The 22,684-nt window shown below is 30.0% G+C and overlaps 3 protein-coding genes across 10 annotated transcripts in view; 2 read left to right on the plus strand and 1 right to left on the minus strand.

The window, feature by feature from the left end:
* The window catches only part of alpha-Spec (alpha spectrin), a 34,158-nt gene extending 31,950 nt beyond the window's left edge, over positions 1–2,208 (plus strand). For all 5 annotated transcript variants that reach the window (XM_074124970.1, XM_074124972.1, XM_074124971.1 and 2 more), the window contains 2 exons: positions 312–478; positions 1,195–2,208. In XM_074124970.1, the coding sequence (XP_073981071.1) occupies positions 312–478; positions 1,195–1,323 (296 nt within the window). In that variant the 3' untranslated portion in view covers positions 1,324–2,208. The remainder of the gene's footprint in view (positions 1–311; positions 479–1,194) is intronic.
* A 2,875-nt stretch (positions 2,209–5,083) lies between these two features.
* LOC141452310 (innexin shaking-B-like) lies at positions 5,084–12,603 on the plus strand. 3 transcript variants are annotated; one of them, XR_012457318.1, is made up of 2 exons: positions 5,084–10,090; positions 11,672–12,603. XR_012457318.1 is itself a non-coding variant. In XM_074124310.1 (2 exons), exons 1-2 carry the CDS (start codon positions 5,215–5,217, stop codon positions 11,686–11,688), a joined length of 768 nt encoding a protein of 255 aa, XP_073980411.1. In that variant the 5' UTR covers positions 5,085–5,214; the 3' UTR covers positions 11,689–12,603. The 3 variants fall into 3 exon arrangements, 2 of the variants coding, with proteins under 2 accessions (XP_073980411.1, XP_073980410.1); XM_074124310.1 differs by having other exon boundaries at positions 5,085–5,965; XM_074124309.1 differs by having other exon boundaries at positions 5,086–5,997.
* A 3,787-nt stretch (positions 12,604–16,390) lies between these two features.
* Positions 16,391–22,684, minus strand: part of LOC141452305 (G-protein coupled receptor moody) — a 477,977-nt gene continuing 471,683 nt past the window's right edge. Inside the window, exons 2-4 of one of the 2 annotated variants that reach the window (XM_074124302.1) lie at positions 22,069–22,278; positions 18,986–19,224; positions 16,391–18,320 (exon numbers count right to left, since the gene is read on the minus strand). In XM_074124302.1, the coding sequence (XP_073980403.1) occupies positions 17,237–18,320; positions 18,986–19,224; positions 22,069–22,071 (1,326 nt within the window). In that variant the 5' untranslated portion in view covers positions 22,072–22,278 and the 3' untranslated portion in view covers positions 16,391–17,236. The remainder of the gene's footprint in view (positions 18,321–18,985; positions 19,225–22,068; positions 22,279–22,684) is intronic. The other variant, XM_074124301.1, reaches the window with a different exon arrangement.

Raw genomic sequence — 22,684 nt, forward strand, 5'->3', positions numbered from 1 at the left:
TCACCCAAGTTCACCTTTCAACTCCTTTGACCTCTATTGCCTCATCACTTTGTTAGTATTATTCTTTGTAAGAGTTGTTCAAATTTCTATTGGCCGATAACAGTTATAACACACCGAACAATACGATTTTTGTTAGCCTCAAACGTATTATTATTTTAACATTAGATACAGACAAAAGTTTATTTGTAATAATTTATTATTAATGGTTTCTTTTCAGGATTTAAATAACAGAATCAACTTACACGGAGATTTACAGCTTAATTTAGAGCTGTTATAATTATTCAGAAATTGAAGTTTTCTTTGTATTACAGATATCGTGGATCCAAATAGAGATGGCTATGTTTCTTTACAAGAATATATGGCTTTTATGATTAGTAAAGAAACGGAAAACGTACAATCATCTGAAGAAATAGAAAACGCTTTTAGAGCCATTACTGCTGGCGATAGGCCATACGTCACTAAGGAAGAACTTTATGCGGTAGGTTTAGCTAGTGAATATTTGTTTACTTTAAGAGGTGGTAATACAGTATCTTAATAGTAAATGGCGTTAGCAACTCATAAAAGAATGAAACAATTTCTCTAATCCGAACAATTGATATCAATTGTGCAGTTTTTGATAAGAAGACTGGGCAATAGCCAGTCTAATAAACATAATATCTTAAAAGTAAAAAAAAGAAGTAAGCTGTTTCAATATTTTATTGTTTAATGGATAAAGAAGTGTACTGGTAATTTTATCCATAATCACAACCGCCAATCAGATTACATAATTTCGATGGTTTTAATCAATCAGGTGCGTACTACAGTGTATTGTGTTATTTTATCGCGACAATTTTATTGAACTGTATTACCACTAATCATCTAGAGCTAAAGACTAAACTCAAAGAAATAAATTGAAATACATAAAATAAGTACGTTATGTTTTAAAAAGTATCGGTTTATTAAACATTATTTAGTTATTACCCTATATATTATCGTATCTAAAAAATATATAGTACAATTCATAAGGAATCATACTTTAAAACAATTAATTGTCAGACCAAGAGAGAGTTGGGAACCCTGACTGTTGCCGTTTGGATTTGCTATAAAAAAAAAATTCTTATCAAAGATATAAGATCATCTTCAGGTCATAGAAAGATAAAATTTTCATTTAATCTTATATTAATACCTTTTATTTTAATTTTTTTTCTTATATAGAACCTCACCAAGGAAATGGCTGATTATTGTGTAGCAAGAATGAAGCCATATGTAGACGCAAAAACTGAAAGACCAATTCCTGGAGCTCTGGACTACATTGATTTTACACGTACTATCTTCCAAAATTAAATGCCAGCGCTATTATTTTTTTTCACACTTGTTTTATTTATTTTGTTGATAGAATTATTAGCCATTTATTTGTCTTTATTAACGGGAATTATTGTAATCTTTCTTTGAAATCAGAATTATTATTTTCTTGTTTATCACTTGCATTTTTGTGGGGCAGATGTACATCATTAAAAAACAATATTTACTTCTTATTTGGGAAATATATGTGTCAAAAGACAGTTTTGATATTAAAAAATGTTCATAACTTCTATTTATTACTTTTCGATTAATACTTTGTTATTGACAAGTTTAACTAATATGTCTTTATCTGCGACTTTATTCTTAAAACAATTCTTTAGAATTTATATTTATTTGAGGTGTATTGCAGTATTTAGAAAAGTGTTTTTTTATTTTATTATAAAACGTTTAGGGGAAGACAAGCTGTCTTTGATCTAAAAATTGAACTGTACTCTTTTAAAAATACAATGCTTAGGAGTAACTTATATTTAATGTTATATGTCAGATGATATATTTTAAAAAATAAATGAGTCTACATTTGTGCAAATATTAACTATTGTTATTTTTTTATATATACTTACTAAAAGCGTTAAGTACCTACCAAATTTTATTTAACTTAATAAGTGCAGAAGTATTATTTATTTTAAATTATTAATACAAAGTAAAAATTTTAAATAAAAGAAAAGCCGCTATTTATTTGAAGGTTGAAAGTGTTTAAAATAAACATAATTGCTATCTACTCACAAATCTGTGGATCATAAAATGTTGCTTTCCTCTTTTGATATTGTTTTTATATGCATTAATAAATTTTGTTTTGAGTTTTTACTTTTAATTATAGTATGAACAACTGCCTTATGTAAGCAATAAAGCTTGTTTTATTCTTCTCAATTTCTGCAAGCTGATTACCTTACTATCATAACCATCACCAATTTAATTATTTTATAATAGTAGATTATTGTTCATAGTTTTTAGGAACCGATTCATTAATCTAAAAGAAAGAAAGCTAATTTAAGTCATAATTTATTTATTTTTTGTCATGCTTTTGACCTAGGAACTAGGTCATCTTCAGGTCTCATACTTACATACTTACAAAAACCATAATATTTTTTACATTGGTTATTAACGTTTCATTTCCAAGGTAAAGTAATAAACTTATAGTCGCTGTAAAATGGCCCCAAACTTTTTCAAGTTTGCTATTCAAGCTAGGCTTTAAAAATTTCTCTTAAATTTCTTGGTAAATCTAATAAGAATAATAAATATGCCCCCTAACTTTTCGATGATACTATTTTTTTCAAAGCTTAAAACCTTTGTACTGAGTGGTGTAATATGACGCTGTTATATGTCGTACATCACTGTTTAGTTGATCTAATATCATCTTCAATTAAAGAAGTTCGAGAGCGGTTTCAAATTAGCTAAACAAATATGTTACAAGTCATATTACTGTAAACATTAGTGCACCATGCTTTAGAGCCTTGGATAGAAAAATTCAATTTCAAAACGTTGGCAGAAGTTTATATTATTTTTTTCCTTTATCTTACAAATCTCTGATACATTTTAAAGGTTGAGAATAGAATTAATCAACACAGTGTGATTAACTGCGTTTGAACGAATAAGCCAATTAGCCTCAATTCGCCGAGGATCCATCTTCAATCTGGCAATTAGATGTAAATAAAGGCGAGATGAAATATATTCCTATCTATAAGTTCCTCAACCTTGATGAATGGACTTCGGTTCCTCTTGATCTCATAAAATATATAAATATTATTGTAAAAATGTAGTAGTGGTGTCAGCATTAGCCAATAACATTTGCCTCACATTTGTGATCATGTGGAGGGGTAATTAGTGGATCGAAGGTAAATTTTACAGTTTTTAGTTGCTCAAGTAGATAGTATAAGACGGGAACTAATTGTACGTATGGAAGTGATGCTGGGTTGGATATTATATTTTAGCTGTAGAAAACCGTTGCTTCAGAGGAAGAGAAAAGTTGGAGATTTCAATCAAGTTGGAGGACGTGTGCATGTGTTTCGCCTCATAAATATATTTTTGTATAAGAAAATTTTGCAGCAACTACCCTGCTAACTAGTAAAATGCTGTTATAAGTAGTCAGTGATTTTTAAGGAAACCGTCATACTTTCCGTTTATTTGCTAAACTTGTATCTTCTACAATCTGTGGTAAACGTCTCTTCTCACTAAGTTAATTGCACGGTGTTGAGAATTCAACAATTTTGTGGTAAATTCAATAATACGATAGTTATGCTGCTGTTGGGCTTCTTGCTTTGGCTCTTAATTTTAGTAATATTTTATTTAGTTATTACCTTCCTCTCGCTGTTCTCAAGGAGAAGTGTTTTTATCATGATTAGAGTATCCGAAGGAAATATGTGCATTGAGGGTACTTATACTTTTGTCCCCTGTACGAAGTATTGGTTTTTACAAAAATGTTCTCTCTTATCTATTTATCACGACTCAAATTCAGAGAATCGCATCTAGATTAAATTTAATATTTCGTTAAGGTGGCACTAAAGGATCATACAGAAAGATTTACAACAAAATCAGTCATCTGGAAGTGCTATTTTACTAAATAAATTTTTCAGTAGCGGTTTTTCCCAAGCAGCGTTCTCCCACTATTTACTTTAAACTTTGCGCCTAAACTTTACTTGTAAGATGTAGCCTATTACTTTTTTTTAGAAAAAATTTTCCCTGGAAATTTTGTTAAAGAAGGAGGTTCTTACGGACGGTTGAAGTTAAGCTCGCCTCTAAAGTGCCTTTTCAGTTCTTTTAAGGTCATAAATCCTATATGTAAGATTTTTTAATAACTATTAAACGCCTATCCAAAATTACAAGTTTCACCTACCAGTGATCTTTGCCAAAGGATTTCATTTGAACTTAGTCTTGTTGTATGCTGGGCCAATCACTTTTTTCCTACATTCTTTCTTAGGGAATGTTGATTAATGAGTATTTATAATTAATTTCTTGCTTTCCTTCAATAGTATGAATTTGATGTAACAAACATAACGAAAAATTATCAACTTCTTTTTTATGTCCAAATTCTCATTTTCAAGAAAATTTAATTACCTATTGTATATTTGCTTTAGAGAAAGTCGTCTGTTTTCAGTTCACAAAAGATTTTTTTATATTTCACAGGTTTTATAAGATCTGAAGTATGTTTCTATCTAGAAACTAGAGAAAGCAATTTGACATTGGCCTGCGGTATAAGCCTGTAATGAGAAATCAAAATTTTGTATAAACTGCGGTTTCAATAGCTGTATAATATTGATGAATCATGATTTGTCAAACTAAAATTTCTACTTGGAAGAATATCAGTCCATTAGAAATGCGTCAGTATTAAACCATTTTTTCCAATTTTCTAAGTAGTTGCTAAAGGTTTCATTTGTTTTGTCATTAGGTATAGTTAGGCTATTACAATTAGATTCCTGAGGAGCTGAAACATCACCATTCTTCAAAAGTTTTTTTTTTTTTTATGGAGAACAAGCATAAATAAAAATTATAATTACTATATTTTTCGTAAAAATAGTTAGTTTCAAGAAAATTGATTTACATTAATTTCTGTAAGAGGAAATCGTTTGAGTTTGCAAATCAGATTTTTATTTTTAATGTTTAAGGAATTTTTTTATCTTTATTTTGTTTATATTAAAAAAAATCATTCTTCAGATTGTTTCAATGTTTATTGGTAAACTTAGAACAAAGAGCTTCCTTAAGCAAAAAAGAATGTTTATTTATACTAAGAGAAGTGATGGCATCTTGATGATTCCGTCAAAAATCGTTAGCTCAATAAAAGTGAACTTGAAAAGGGAGGGAGAAGTAATATAAATATTTTTTTTTTCACTTTTATCCGGTCATTTAGTTTTGTGGTTCTTCATTTATCAGTTCCTTGTCATGGAATTAATAAATGATCTCAAGAAATACGTTGTAGTGGTTCCTAAAAAAAAAACTAACATTGATAATTTTGTGTTTAAATTTCAGTACATTGGTTTGAAGTGGATTCTTATTTTATGTGCTCTTATATCGATGAGAAATTATTTTGGTGACTGGATTAATTGTACAACTGAAACTGACCTTCAAGATGTAGTTAACAAATTTTGTTTCTTCACTGGAACCTACACATTTAAAAATGGCTCTGTTAAAGGTTTATTCAGTTCAAATGGGCGAAATGAGATTATGTATCACAAATACTATCAATGGGTGCCACATTTTCTATTTTTACAATCCCTAATGTTTATGTTCAGTGGTGAAATTTTATGGCGTTATTATGAAGACAATACCATCTATGAAATTCTTAAAAATCTTAGATTTACTGATCTAACCATTATAGAGAAAAATAGTAAAAAATCTAAAGAAGATAATGAAAATATTCATCAAGATAATTCAAAAGACAAGAATGATAAGAAAAACAAGGAAGATAAATCTAAAGAAAGTGAAGAAGAAGTAGAAGAAGAAGATGGAGAAGGAGAAGGAGAGAAAGAAGAAGAAGAAGAAGAAGAAGAGGAAGAAGAAGGAGCAGAAGAAGGAGGAGAAAACGCTGAGTTGAAAATAGATAATTATAGCTTAGATACGCTTAAAAGACGTCAAACTAAGGTTGCTTCCATAGCTAAAGTTCTTGAACAGAGAATGGAATATAACTTAAATCGTAAGTGGACCATCAGCCTCATTCTATGCGAAGTAATTAATTTTATTAATATCATATTACAAATATATTTAACAGATATTTTTATAGAGAACAGATTTCTTACATTAGGATTTTATTCATCGGTTAATCTTAATGAAGCATTTCCTTTAACATCAAAGTGTTTGTTTTATAAATACGGGTCATCTGGTACTATTCAAATATACGATTCTTTATGTATTTTATCAATGAACATATTGAATGAGAAAATCTTTCATATACTTTGGTTTGCATATTTCTGTAGTGCTATATTGACGTTAGGCAATGTTATTTTTCGTGTTGTCCAATTTACTTTCTATAAAAAACAATGGTTTACTCGCCTTATTTCCGGTCCACCAGTACACCCTTTTGATGTTCGGTGGGCTTGTGAATTGCGCTACAGTGATTGGTTTTTTTTGAAGTATTTGTCAAAGAACTTAAGTCCTGCAATTTTTCAGACTATCATAGCCCATTTAGCGCTGCCAGAAAAGCTCAGCATTTATGCTAAATGAAGACTATGGTGAATGTAATGGAGAAAAAATGAAGAGAGAAGAAGAAAATTATTTTTATAATTAAAACTTTTTATTTTTTCATTTTAAATAGATGAATTATCTTTCATTTCTTCTTGTTTCAAACTTTCATTTTTTGTTAAGAAATTATTTCAATGGCACATGGGTTGTGTACATCTGAAGAGAATATAAAGTTCAATTTATGGGCTTTTGTTGCAATACTTCAAAAAAAAAAACCTGGTCGAACATTATCTAGCAGCAGTCCCATTAACTTGAAGACTGAATAGCTGAAAATAATTAACCAGAGATTCACACTTCTGGTCCTGGTCTGTGATTGACCTTGGAATTTTAGACTCAAACTCATACCTGCAATGCAAAACTGCACATAGAGGTAAGCCACCCTCACCCTTAAAACTGTTCTAAAATTAATTGTACTGGTTAAATTGTTCAAAAAAAGTTTTAGCCTTTCATATGAGTAACTAATGTACAAAGTTAATAAAAGCTAGAGTTCAAGACAAAGTGAAAATTCCATTAGGGAATTCAGACTTTCGGTCACCCATTTACTTTAAAGACGAAATTTCAATAACTTTTTTAATCCTTGTAAATATTGTCTATGAATAAGAAATTTTATTGTCTGTGAGAAAGATCCTAATCGTTACATAAGGCAGCTTTTTTCAAACATTTTGCCCAACCTTTCTGTTTGAAGTCGTACTGCCACCCCAGCTTCTTATGTTATAATTACAATCTAAAATAAAAAAGATATTATATTAATAGATACTGTATTTGCTCGTATCAACTTGGTAGTACTTATAATAGACAAATAATTTTATAATTTTATGTCAAATATTTATAAAATTTAACCCTTGTCTTTAATTCCAAACAATGAAATAAATTATTTAGTATTTTATAAGGTATATATGAAAAATTTAAAACATGATAGCCTATCCATCATATCAATAGATATTTCGGTTTCATTATTGTTTAAATATATTATGAAAACAAATGGAAAACTGCAATAGTTACAAATAAAGAGTGCTGCTTAAAAAATTGAAATTATATTTATTTAAAATAAATTTAAATTCGTTCGCGTGGTGATAGAGATTGGCCTTCATCACTAAACATAAACAAAAATAATCAAACGATCCTTATCAAAAATAAGTAATATTACTGCCGCTAAATACCAATAGAGGTGTATTAATTTCAACTTACAACTAGGATCAATCATTTTTTAATGATTCATGTAGCATTTCAAAATTTATTAAAATTTTTATTTTAAAACCCTTAGCCTTTTTCATTGCACTGCCGTCATTGTACTCTCATTACACTTAACACTGTATTCGGGCAGTGAGCTTATGTGGCTCTTAGGAAGAGAAAATCTAAGGGCAGCTTGATTCGAACCCGGGATCTCCGACTGGGAATGTATGCTAACCACTGAGCTAATCCCTTCTACAACATGTATTATTATTGTTAGTATTAATAATTAATAATATAATAATAATTATCCAATGCTAAAATTAAAAAAAAACTAATAAAACTAAAATAACATTTGCAAATATATGTACATAAAAACAATAAATTATCAGTAAAATTGTAACAAATATCTGCAATGAATCAAACTAAATATGAGATTTCCTGTATTAAACATATAAGAGGGTTCGATATGTTCACATACACCCTTATGTATATGACCTAAAGGACGGAAACTGAAACTCTGGTATACATTTGTACTTCTATCGAAGTACCTCAAAATACGTATTGCCGTTGAAAAATGCTCACACACACACATATATATATTATATGTATATAAAATTGACCTTTCTTTCTAAAGCATCTAGAATGAACCTAATGAATCATTCTCTGATGAATGAAAATCTTGATCTAAGCAAAAGGAGAAAATCGCACAAATGTGTGAAAAACTATGATGGGATCCGTGCATCTAATTGTTAAGATGGACTTTAAAAATTACCCTATGTTCAGATAAAATCGGTTAACAGAATGGGCAATTTCGCAGAATAGATTACGAGCGTTTTTTTTTAATTCTCTAGAAAACAGCTGCACTTTTGTCGCTGAAAAGAAAAAAAAATTCTCATTTTAAAATGTTCGCAAAATTGTTGATTTTAACCACCACTTGCGCTTTAATTCTGATCAGTTTCGGATTTTCATTCATATTCAGAGAATCATTCATCAGGTTTGAGTAGAGAGTTCTACAACTTATAGTGTCTACATAGTTTACTCTGATTGTGCAATGGAGGTCGAAATTTGACTACAAAGCATGTGCTAGAAGTTTTGGAGAGAAAGTTCAAATTTAATTTAAAGTTGAGCATTAAACAAAACAAAAAAAGATATCTCTAAAAATACCATTTCATTTGATGAATGAAAATTCTAAACTGGTCAGAATATAAGCGGGCTAAAGTGGTTAAAATTAATATTTATCATCACTGTGATTCCAACCGCAGGTTGCATAAAATTAATGTTCCTCATCAGTTTGATTAATGTCGTCGCGAGTATCTTGTGATTTTGATTAATAGATAATGAAGGAAATAACCAAAAAAAGGATGAGATATTTATTTTAATAAACTATATTAAAGAACATATAAACTTTTACTAGTAATAATTAAAAACTTTGTTTTATTAATAAATTAAATTAAGTACACAAATCTGGCAGTGACATACATATAATTAATTTGTATAAACAGTTATTGTAGGAGAGGTAATAACAAAATTTAACTCTTAACTATAAAATTAATGTTCAAATACATAACCATGTTAAAACTCATCAATGTACATGTACATAATACTTATTTATTAAACAAAGGTATATATTTTACACTTAAACTCTAGGTCTAAGTATTATAATCTTGGAAAAATTATTGCATCATTCTTTTGATAAACTTTAATTTATTAGTTTTGAATTCAATTGCAGACCAAGATTTTTTAATGATTTGATTTACAAATACGATAATTAATATGGAGAAACTAAAATTATTAATAAAAGTAAATGAATTGGAAACCAGAAGAGTAGTGGGAAAAGTATGTTATTTGGCCTTATCGTAGACAATACAAAAAACGTTCAGAGATAGCTGAATTTAGAAAAGTATCAAGTGGTAAGTCAATAGACTGAAGAATAGCTCTAATACTATTAAAGAGCACTCAGTGAAAAAAAAGTTTTATTCTCTCAACAAGTCGGAAATTCAATTGCTAAATTAAATTTATTTATTTATTTATTTTTTTCTTTACGAAGCTTTCAGGAGACTGCAATTTTAGGAACCGCTCAGATTGATGAAGTGGGATCTTAGAAAGAGATTATTGCGAAGCTCTCTAGAAATATATTAGAAACTTTTACTAAAGTTTAGCTTGTAAAGACCACTTCACAATTTAAGAACTTATTATTGAATAATTACATTTTTTGTTAGTTAAAAATAACGAACGATATTAAAAACAAAATTATCTTAAAAAAAATATATCATCTGTTTTTTTCTTTTTTTCTATGAAACGTATAACAACAGGATAAATAAGAAAGATTCTGTAGAATTAAGTAACCTTTAAAACAACTGGCAATGATAAAAGCGATTACCACACTAGAAAAATGACGCAGTAAGCAGTGAGTATAGACTTTTGCGAATTGTTGGAAGCCCAAAAGTGAGAATCTCACTAAGTCCAATCATATATAATCCCCAAAAAATCATCTTCAGGTCAGGAAGCGGCGTGCAAAAATTTTAGCAGGTTTTCTCTCCTCTTAGCATTTGACTATCAATATGAAATTCATTCATATTATTTTTTAATAAATGATGCAATAATTTATCCAACAATTTAAAACTATCAATAAATATTATTATGAGAATCCTAAAATAACAAAGTCAGTAAAATAATTAATTATTTTCAAAATGAATAAAATTTTCAAAAACTGGTTTTTCCTTCATTCTTTATAAAATCTAATTGACAAACCTCTCTGAGATTGCATTTTTCGTCATTTATTTCAGACAAAATCAAACCTTCTGCATTTATGTATTTATTTTCTGTTTTTAAGCATCACTTAATAACTTCGACAGACATATTGATAAGATATGCATTTTTCTCATACTAATGGATACACACATGCTCAATACTTCTGCTAGGCACTTGGTTCACCACCTTATCTTGGCTGTTTGCAAATAACTCTTACATCTATCAGTCTAGCATCTCGCCCAACAAATCAATAATTTTTAAAATGATTTCAATTCTAGTTAATTATGAACAAAATAAATTATTATTTTTATGTTATGTAAATCAATCTACCGTTGAGAGTTTTTTTTTTTTAATTTCGTTATTATCTTTAGGTTGTAAAATAATGTAATCATCATATAAGTATATTAGATTTAATATTATACACACATATATTTATATATAAATAATCTAAATGTATATTATAATATAAATTATACAATAGAAATCCCTAATCTTAATTTTAATATTTTATAGACTGTAATACTATATTATATATTTATGTATGTATGAAAAATATTGGTCGAAGTATTAATTATATTGGTTAAAAGACAACCGAAGCACAGCCTACTTCAATAAAATGCCTTACCATTTTGAAGAACAGTAAAACAATACAAATATTTAAAAAATTGCTTTTGAAGTTTAAACATATTCAAAATCTTCTTTCTTTAACTTCAATATAATGAAATAAATTTTAAACGATAGCAATCAGTATACTGTAGGAAAAATATAGTTGACGTATTAAATTTTGGTTACTGCAGAAATGAATCATAAAAATCTTTATGCGCTATTCGTTGGAAAATAAGCAAAACCTTTGAGTAAAAATACTCAACCATGTCAAAATATTACTTTTCTCCAAATAATTTATTTTATGAAATGAAGTCTTGCATAATACTCAGAGCGAATCTCGAGTGAAAATGATTTGATGACAAACATAGCATTCGGTTAAAACAAAATATTTTAATTCGTGTAAGAATAACTTCAATTTTAATGGAAAATATAACCGTCAACATGTATTATTTTAGCATTCTATGTGGGTAATATTAAGGTGCATTTAAAGTAGTGTTCGGCAATTTTAGTTCTACACTTCAATCGATCTGGCTTGCCTAATACTGTTGAATTAATTTACAAAACAAGCATTTTTAAAAATTTAAGGAGTATACAATATTTTTATGCACTAATGAAGTTATTTTTGTTGCAGATTTCTATACTGTTTAAATAAAGAAGAAGTCTTGCCCCAAACATAGGAATTACTTCCATAAATTTTTTTTTTTTTTATTTACGGGGTAAACTGCACCAAGACCAAAATACATTACCATCCTCCACTCTATTCCGCTCCCATTTTTGGGACTATTCATTCTATTGTGACCCTAATGTCTCCACTCAGTCGAATTCTTCAACGTTCTCTTTAATGTTGTAGAAAAAGCAGCACTGTGCTAGGATCTGCTTCTCCGTCTTATCTGTTCAAGATATTTTTAAGAAAACTCTTATAAATTAGAAGAAACTGGAAGGATTTTTGATAAGATACGTACCCTTCCGTCACGTAACAACTTAGGCTAACCAAGGTTACCTTAAGAAGAAGCCCTACTTCCTTAAGAAAACTCTGGGACTCACAACTCCCCTACACGTTCTGAAGATGGCGCCACCAGTTGAAGGGGACCAGTCTCAATAGATAATTTGGCGAAAGAAGGAAACTGAAAATCAGGGATTTCATTTTTCTAACAAAGATTTTGCTGTCTGAAGCCTTCCAGGATATTTTGAAGAAGGAGCCAACAAATTATAAAAAACTGGATGGTTGCTAATTCAAATCATTTTCCTCTCCATGGAAGTCTATGGAAGGGCAGGGAGCCGCTTGGGGATAACTACTCTCTGATGGCACGATACCTCAATCTGCAGTTTTAAAGTCAGTGAGGTATTCAAATAAAAAAAAAGAAAAGAATAAAAGGAATGACCATTATGCCCAAATCTGCTATTGATGACCTATTTCAAAAATCACGGTATCCTTTCACCATAAAATGACACCAAGAATTGCATGGCTTATAATCGCATTCTGATTTAAAGCATTATATAAAATAACTAGTTTGAAAAAATCAGAATTGCGATTTTTCAAAATATATTTCCTGAATTTTTTTATGTCCGCTACACTGCTTTTTTTAAAATTAAGATACTAACTTCGTAGAAGTTAACATGTTTTGATTTTAGAAATTTTCTCAAACAATATATATTTTTTTTTTTGAAATTTTAAAATTCGAGTAAAGTTTGATCGTTGTTTTGGAACGGTTTTAGTTAGGGGCAACCAGATTCCTATGGATACAAACCTCTTATTTCTACTTAAAGGTGAACACTTATTTAATTTACATGGTGAACGTTTCTGTTTAATTTTAAGAAAAAAAACAAAAACATAATTGTTATATCCGCAGTAAGAGAAAGTTGTTTGCGATTTTTAATAATCCGTTCACTCCAGATTTTTTTACCATAGTTTTAATTTGGAAGTTTATTAATGTTTTATTGGTACAGCCAGTTGGCATGAAAACAGCACTCAGGGGACCTTGAATCAATGTACTGTTACTGCGATTGAATGTTTATTTCGATTAAAAATAAATAGATAAATTAAAATAATAATTAAATATTTGAATTAAAAAATAAACATGAAAATAATATGGTATATGGATAAAAAATAAAGTATGCGCTTCTGCCCTCTTCCCCGATACCTTTTTGTGATTGGACGTGAAGCCCCATCTCAAAAAATAGGTGAATACTTTACTTACTTTTTTTATCCGTTTCGAGGACATGTACCAAATGTTCAGTTTTCCCACATAAAAGCCTCCTAAGATTTTATTTAAACTTTGTATAGAGATTACAAACTAAACAAAATTAACATTTTCTGGATACATTTCCTCGGAAAGTCGATAAACTTCTGTAAGGAAAGTTGTTAGATTTCCTCCTAAAGTGAAAAGAAGTAAATATGATTCAAATGTTCGGTGTTTAAAGAAAATTTTTGAGCTGGATCTTTGAGAGTAATAGTAAATGAAAGTCTGTTGTCTGGGTTCACTTATTTGTAATTCCTTAATGTTCGTTCAATCCTTCTTTCATTTCTTGCTTGTTTAGTAAGTTATTTGTTGAGAATAATATTAGAACCAACAGGATGCGTTTATTTTTTATTTCAGTGCAACAAATTCTGAACCTTGTTAAAAAAAAACACAATTTGCCTCCAACTTTATTTTTGCTGGTGCAGTTTTTCAAAATCTTAAAGTCCTGAACTACATTTCTTTTTTATTAACTTGGTATTTCACCATTTTAAGATAAAGGATCCAAACATTAGATTTGATGTAAGGTTTTCTTAAAGAATTGGACGAATCTTAAATTACGGATAATATTTGTATATGTTTCATACTATTTGATTTTTCACTTTTTTTTTTGTAAACAAACCTTAATAAGTGAATATTTGCAAGTAATAATTTGCAATATCAATGAGGCATCAACGAACTGTTTTAATTTAGTAATAAATCAATTCCAATTAAAGTTAGTTAAGGGTAACTAAATGCATTAAATTTTAATTTTATGTAGATTTAACGCTAACATTATTTTTTTAACTGGTAGTGCTAAATTTCAATTTCAAACAGATAATTTCATATTTATCATGCTTCAAGAACCTACAGGACATCTGGTGATTTTCAAATGAGAATAACTAAAGGAAAATTAAAAGTAAATAGTGTGGAAGAAATTTCAATTTAATGGAAATATCTTAATCCAAATGTAGTGCTCGTGGCCAGCATTGGATTAAGTTGTGATTAAAATTTCCTGGTCATTTTAGCAATAATAAATTCAGACATGAAAATGTATTCTGCCATAATAAAACTGATTCTTTTTACTTACTGCTTTTTTGAAAATTATAATTCTCCCTTTTTTCTGTTTTCTCCCAAAAAAAGGTTAAAAATTGGAGTCTTAAGATATTAAAATTTGGTTATTTACTTCAGGTTGAAGATGTTTGACTGTATTGAAAGACTTCCCATTTCTTTTTTTAGTTTCATGCCGTCTACTATTGATGAGCAGGTGCAGTGCGCTCCAGACGGTTGAGTTTTTACAGTGTCCTGTTCAATAACACTCCTTTTTTTAAGTGGATTTTTTTAATACCTACACCTTTAATAAGCAAGCTATTTTTTAATAATGATGGGTAAAAGTTTATAAAAACACATTATTTTTAATTATCTTTTAGAATGTAATCCAATAATTTTATTATTATTATTATTTACTTATTTCCAAGCATTTTTTTTTTAATTTAAGGCGCGTCAACGTCTGAGATTTTAAGCGCCAGGATTTTTTTCGGTGTCCTGCTGGCTTTTGAAAAAAGCTCCTGTCGCCAAGAACCTCAGATATTGACGGACATAACTTAAAAAAATTTGCCATTTTCTTAGAAGTTAAAAAAAAAGAAAGAGTTTTGCTACTAGGTTTATAATAAAATTAATTTCATTGAATTCATGATTATGTAAACGATTAAAAATGATAAAAACGATTAAAAAGAAAAATGTATAATTATTCAAAATTAATTTGCACAAAAACTGCCTCATTTAGTCTTGACTTTGAAACAAACTCTTCTCTTACAACATGTGCTTTATTTGGGAACCAAAGGAAGCCTGAAACAATTTAGCATTTTTTAAAGCTAAATTCAAAATACTAATAATAAATAAATTGCTGACTGATAAGACAGGTTTTTACACAATGCTAGCTGGATTGTACTGAAATAGATGTCTCGAAACTAGTATAAAATAGCATTTGAAGAAAAGTATAGTGCAAATGATACTTCCGACCGCCCGTAAAATTGTTATAGTCTTTCTAAGAATCTGCAATGTTGAAGACACTAGGTAAAGAATCATTCACAATTGATAGAGTATACCAACCACCTCCAATCTTGCTCCAAGATTCTGGAGTGCGAAAATACTTGGACAATGTCAGATCTGCTGCATGAATTGGAGAACATGAAAAGGAGGAATCTTTTTAAGAAGACAAGGCCAGGAAATCAATAGCCCTCTGCCTTTGAGATAGTCAGCAATGAAGAAAGCTAAACACAAGGGAACTGACATTAACCCATCCGCATCGCTGAGTTGTCTTAGCACCGAACAGTTTTGAGTCACTATTTATAAATTCCCTCTTGAACCATCTTGACCTCTTGAAATGTTTTAGTTTATTGAACTATAGAGCGACATATTTCATTAAAAAAAAAAAAAAATAAATAAAATAATAGTAATAATAAACTTAAAAACAGTAGCTAAGCAGGTTTGACTTAATTTATATCAGTTTCATCATCAGGTTCGTAGATCACTTCTACTCAGAATGTGCCAAAGAATATTGCATGTAATGAAATCTAAAGAAAACTTTGGTCTGTCCAGTGTTCAATGGAGAGTGTGAAACATTCTGTTTCAAAAACTGCACTTGTGCTTGGAGGCCCTTTTCCAATAAGAATATATTTTATTTTCTATCACCATCAATATGTTGCAATAGTTGAATTAATTAGGACTATCTTCTTTAATTTTTATACTGATATATGTAGGATGTAGTAAGTTTGTAGCAACTATTGTATGTGGAATTTTAAATGGTTCAGGTTTAGGGTTTCAGATGTAAATCGAATATCGAATAGGACACCTCATTTAGTTAATAAGTTATACTAATGAATCGTGTATGATTAAATGTTTGGAAAATTTGTATTAGTGGAATAGAAGAACTTGAGTCTGTGATAATTGAAGGTGAAAGAGCAAGAAATATGTGAACATGAATAAATAAATAATATCTTTCTGCGCAAGTATTTACAGTACTATTCAACAGTTTTATTTGCAAAAATTATTTGCCTCAGTTAAATTCCATCGATCAGGCAACGTAAACATACTTGATATAAATATGTACAAAAGATGAGTAACAAATGGCAGTTTTTATTTTGTACAAATATTAGAGCATTTTTTTTTTTTTTTAAATTAACAATTAATTTTGTTTGAATTAACGTTAAATCAGTATTCAATTTTCCTTTTACAAAAGTACAAAAACCTTCGAGCGCCTAGTCACTAATTTTTAAAAACATTTACATTTTTTTCATTTTAAATATTTTGTTTAATTATTAATAATTGGTATTATAACATCAATATTTGTTCTTATCAGAAAATCTTACCAGATACACCATTGCAACTTTTACTGGGTTACAAAATATTGCATTTCCTGATTTATACAGTTTCTGTATCTTATTACACGCGCATTGTCTTTTTTTGCAATATTGAATATTACTATAATTAACTAAATTACAGCTAAAAAATAAAAGTACTATTTATGTTCTGTTAAAAAAAATGCCTTTGTTTAATTATGCACGTTACCATTTATTAAAAGTAGTCTTAAGAGTACTACTTGAGAGTGGAACTGTCTTAAACAATTACAATAATGTCCCAATCGAAAATATGTACTGGACCATTCAAATAGCTCTATCCCAAAAGCAAGTGGACAATTGTGTATTTATTATTCCAATAACGAACAATTCGAACAGTTTTTCTTTATTGCAAAACTACGAGAGATAAAGTTATCTTCTCATTAGAAATTGGTGTCCTTCAACTTTTACCTCAAAAGATTCCATTTTCTCCTTTTAACTTAATGTAACTTTTACCCTTGAATTTTATTTCCCGTAGAATTATATTTACAAAAACCAACCTTACACACGGTTTGCAGACATTTCTTCTTTTGTGGTTTACAGTTGCTAAGCAATGCGATGCTTTTTCCCACGACGCCTATGTCATGGTTTTGATGCTGTATTTACTTGGCTGTCAGCACTCCTGCACATTAACAGGTTTTTGTACGCTTGTCGATACTCGGAACTCATAACTACATAAATGATTGGATTGATACATGTGGTCAGATAAATGAGAATATAACCAGCAATGTTTAGCGCTCGCATTTCAACTAAATCTCTGTATGTCTTGCTCAGTGTTATTGGTAAATAGCAAGTAACAAAAGAAGCAAATATCACTAATATCATTTTGAGCAGTTTTTTATCTTTGGCAGTCATTTTACCGGGCTGAGGAGGTGCACAACTTTGACGTCTAGACGGGCTCAACACCCCTCTAGCGTGGGAAGTTCGACGAAAAACAGAAGCCATGTGAGAGAGGGTACTGTTTACTCTTTCACTACGTTTCTTTATTTTTTGTACTTTAACTGAATAGTGAGCAGGAGGTGGCGATGAGGAGCACGCTGATATAGGGCTATCACTCCTGGTGCTCACTACTTCATCATCTTCTCGCAAACCTTCTTCTATTCCAGATGAAGAGGATGCTTCAGCACAAATTTTACTGCGTCGTTGAGGCGCTAAAAGATGAGGGCTTGGCGCTAGATTTACCATTTTGATAACTGTTTCATTACCTCCCATTTCCCCGTTATCCAATATAGTCGAGGATTTTTCCGTGGAAAAGGATTGAGCAGTGCTAGATGTAGCGAAGGCAGAATCATCAGTAGAGCTGGTATTACCTTTTCTTACAAGTTTTACTTTGCCGTAATAGCCAGATCTTGTTAAAGTTGTTCCACCTGATGTTACAGATGCAGCGCTCCTACCAGCCACACGTGACTTGAGCGCTGTTTTACGAACAATATAAAATATTCTAGCGTAACAAACAACTATACAGATACAAGGGATTACAAAAGCGACTAGAAAAAGGAACTCCTTTGGTGATCTGCCGGACGAATCGGGCAGTATACTGCATGATCCTATTTTGGGATCAAGGCCGAACTTGCCCCATCTTCCTAGCCATGTAGCAATTAGAGCTCCGAAGCCACAAATCCAAGTAGCGGCGACCATCAGTCCTAGGTACTGCTTTCTATACAACCTAAAACAAAACTTAAAATTAGTTTACAAAAACGTTCATCTATGCTCAACTATCCGTAATGCCATTCACATACACCAAAACATGAATATATTGTATATATTTCTTTCAATTTACTTGAGGAATCTCAGTAAAATACGAGATACAAATTCTGGGCGCGAAAAACTCACACGACTTTTAAATTTGTTGACACATTTTCTGCCAACCCAGAATTTTAGTTACACATTTAATTCCAAGTAACAGGTAGTGAATTATTAAAATTTGAATGAGGAAACCATTTAAATAAATTAATTAATAAAATCAATTTTCAGAAAAAATAAGTTTCAAGCAAAACTGATGAAACAGTTCTTTCCTGAATAGTTAATAAATCAAATTCAGAAAGTAAAGCTCGTAGTGCTTTCTTCGATTGTTCAGTTTTTAAGAAAATTGCAGGAAACTGAAAAAAATATTTAGTATTTTGAATAAGGTCTGTAGTAATTTGCAGGAATGAAAATTCCTTCCTTAGTAATGCTTGTATTAAGATTAAAAAAAAAAAAATACAATTTTTAAGAGTAACTGAATAAATTTAACATTTTTGTACAATTACAAATTTAATTGTTTCTCTGACGTATTACAAATACTTTTTTACAAAAAAGTTTTTAAAATTTATACCTACAATAAATACTTACTTAGGATAGATTGTAGGATGACCAATCATGACATATCTATTAATGGTAATTGCGAGGACAGTGAAGAGAGACACGGCCAGTAGCCCATATCTTAACAAAGGGAATAATCTACACAAGAGAAGACCATGTCTCCAAGACCTCCTCCAGAAGGTAGAAGCAGCCAATGGCAGATTGAAACAGCAGGACATCAGATCTGACACCGATAAGTTTATGATAAAAACTGCCGTTGCATTGCGAACCTGTAACAAATAAATATGTTTGTTAAATTGTGCTAGAAATCATAGGTTCAGTAAAGTATATCAGCACATTTGGGATATTTGTAAAGTTTAAGATAATTAATTTATGACAGAGCATCCGCATCCAAGAACTTCTAAATTGAAATTAAATGTTAAAATCAATATATTCATTTGGAATTTGGGCCTTAAATCTGCCTAAAACATAGAGCTTTACAGATCTTGGATTTGCCTTTATTTATAGATTTATAGACTTAGAAAGTTCAATAAGTTTAAATACTGCACTATTGAGCATGTGCACATATTAGGCATGCACATTGCACGTATTGATTAAACATATTGCATACAGATAGTTACCGGATGAATTGCAGCGTGATATTTATTAATTAATATAAATATTATGGGTAAGAATAGAGATGGAGAAATAGACTGAGATGAAGACTGCAAAAAAATGGATTGAGAGCCGTAATTGGCGTTCCGAGCAGAGGATGGAAGTTCTTTAGAAATTAAAGCTACTTTAATTTTTGTTCAGATGGATTCAACTTTTTTTGAAAACATTATTCAATAATTGTGTACCTACTAGTGAATATTTAATTAAATTAACTTGGATTTAGTTTAACCTCATTGTTAATAAGCACTTATTGATAGTTTTTAATAAATGGCGTAGAAATAAGTTCGTTTTACTACAACTAATATTTATGCAATAACTTTTCGGAACCTCTAATACAGACCTATTCAAGTAGCCTCTTTCAAGTGCACAATTGCAACAACAGCACTACAAAAATGGCAGACAGATTACAGCAATAGTAATAAAGGGAGATTCTATAAAACTATGGTAGATCAGTTACCTAGACAACCATGGTTTAAGGGAACTGCCACTAATAAATGGGTTGTTACGACAATAAGCAGGCTGAGAGCGAACCACGCGGTGTTCGGATTGTATCTACACAGGATCAACAAAAGGTCCTCCCCTCTTTGCTTGGATTGCGATGAGGAGGAGCATTTCAAACATATAATAATGATAAGTCCACGTTATGTAGTAGAAAGGAAACAAATGTTACTTATACAGGTATTTAGATGCACCCTTTAGATGTACTGATCCATCCATTTGTTGTAAGGTTCATGTAAATAGTTGTATAGAGTAGAGGGATAAAAGTGTGAGGCGAATGTATTTATAAGTAAGAATGGAGAGTGAGTGATATTCTAGTGATAAAATAAAATATTTTTTGTTCAGTGAAGACTCGCTTCATTTAATTTAGATAGGTTTTAAAAGGAGGTATCAAGCAATTTATGCATAGCTTTTAATAAAACGCTATTTAAAAAAAAGAAAGAAAATAGACGCTAAAAAATTCAAAAAATAATGTTAAGATCAATGCTAGATTGTGCGATTTTGGTCAATCAATTTTGAAAAACGAGAAAACAAAAATCATTAGAAATAGTGGATCTTTTGTTCTAACTTTACTGGATGACTGCTGTTTCTGTATTTGACAGTTAATATTGAGGCCATTGCTAAATTGTGCATATTGGGTCGATCTATTTTGAAAAGTAAGAAGTAAAAATAATTGGAAAAAGTGGAATATAGTATTCTAATTTCACTGGAATACTGCTGTTTCTGCATTTAATAGTTAATATTAAGGCCAATACTAGATTCTACATGTTGGGTCGATCTATTTTGAAAAGTAAGAAGTAAAAACTATCAGAAAAAGTGGAAATAGTATTCTAATTTCACTGGAATACTGCTGTCTGTATTTGATAGTTAATATTATGGTCAATGCATGACTGCACTTGTTGGGTCGATCTATTTTGAAAAAGACGAAGTAAAACCACTGGAAAAAGTGGAAATAGTCTCCTAATATCGCTGGAATGCTGCTGTTTGTGCATTTGATTGTTAATATTAAGACTAGTGCTGTCGGATCGATCTATTGTTTGTTACAAGCAAATAGCAAAAACAATTGGAAAAATTTGTACTTTTCTCTTAAATTTACTGCAATGCAGAGGTTTCTGTATTTCACAGGTAATAAGGTAATATTAAAGCCAATGCTAGTTTTTATGTTTTGGGTAAATCTATGAAGTAAAAACCATTTGAAAAATCTACAGGGCCACCAAATTTTAATCCATTGTTTCCACTTGATAGTTACTTATAATGGCAATGCTATATTATACATGTTGGATTGATCTATTTTGAAAAACATGAAATAAAACCCGATGGAAAAAGTGGAAATATTCTCCTAATTTCAATGGTTTGCTGCTGTTTTTGCATTTATAGTTAATATTAAGGCCAATGCTAGATTGTACATGTTGGGTCGATCTATTTTGTAAAAGACGAAGTAAAAACCTTTGGAACATTTTTTTCATCATGTGAGGAGGGGTGCTTAACGTCTTTCTACAAAATTTGGTCACTTGGACGAAGGCGGAAGCATATATTTTCAAAACAAAATTCTACCAACTGGAGGACTCGTTACTTCCAAATTCACGGTTCAAAACCACTTTGCCTAAACCCCCACCACCTCATCATAACCATATTAATCGCGAATATTCGATTTTCAGTTAAGTATTGTATTTATCACATCAGACGTATAAAGTTAGACTTGAAAAGCGCTAGTTAACTAAATAACTTTACTACAACCTGCCAAAAAACATCTACAACAGTTTCTTTCATTTTAACTAGAAAACAGAGATTTGAATAATCTTATATTTATGTGATAAGAGAAAAATATTCTCTTTTAACACAAAATAAACTTGCTAAATGTTTCTAACATTTGTGCTTAACATTTTTAATTTTACTAGTAGAATTAAAAATTTTAATTATATTTACCTACTTTATGTTAAAATATTTTGAAATATATTTACCATATGCTTATAAACTTTGGCGTCACAAATTTTCGAAATCAGACTGATCCAAATTGTCTATGAATTCTACTGGCCAACTGCCCAAAAATATGTTGGAACTAAACCACCATATAAGTCGGTAATGACCAACGCGCAAAAGCGATACTGCAAGAGCTATTTCTAACAATATATCCATCACTCTTAACTTCTTGTACTTACTGTTACTCCATACTGTTGAAAGAAAACAATTGCAATTAATAATGAGCTTCATTTTTGCTAATGAATACCCACTTTAGCTCGGTAAATCATCAGTTAACAGAAACAGTAAAAGCATAATATTTTGTGTTTAATAATGGATAAAATTATCAGGATAAGCAAATGAGAGCGAAATTACAAAACCTCGGCCTTTCTTCTTCTTATTTTTAATTCATTTTTTTTTATCTACTGTCTTTTCAGTTATTTTAATGCACTTTGCCCAACGTTTTTCTAATAAGTAGATTCCATCCCTGAGAACTCACAAAAGAAAGTATCCCTCATTACGCACTGATCACAAAAAAAGTTATAAGCCACCAACCCTCTAATTATTAATAACAGTAAATAAATAATACAGTTTTAAGAAAGTTTTTTTCAAATTGAA

Source organism: Rhodnius prolixus, unplaced genomic scaffold, assembly GCF_049639745.1.
Source record: "Rhodnius prolixus isolate KJV_2025 unplaced genomic scaffold, Rpr scaffold_3, whole genome shotgun sequence".
In the NCBI taxonomy this organism is placed as follows: Eukaryota; Metazoa; Arthropoda; class Insecta; order Hemiptera; family Reduviidae; genus Rhodnius; species Rhodnius prolixus.

What these genes read in the sequence shown, in the direction of transcription:
- LOC141452310 (XM_074124309.1), top strand. Translation starts at nt 5,215, where the DNA reads ATGGAATTAATAAATGATCTCAAGAAATACGTTGTAGTGGTTCCTAAA. An exon ending in TCAGCCTCATTCTATGCGAA is followed by an intron (nt 5,998 to 11,671) that starts GTAATTAATTTT and finishes TTTTTGTTGCAG; the next exon opens with ATTTCTATACTGTTTAAATA.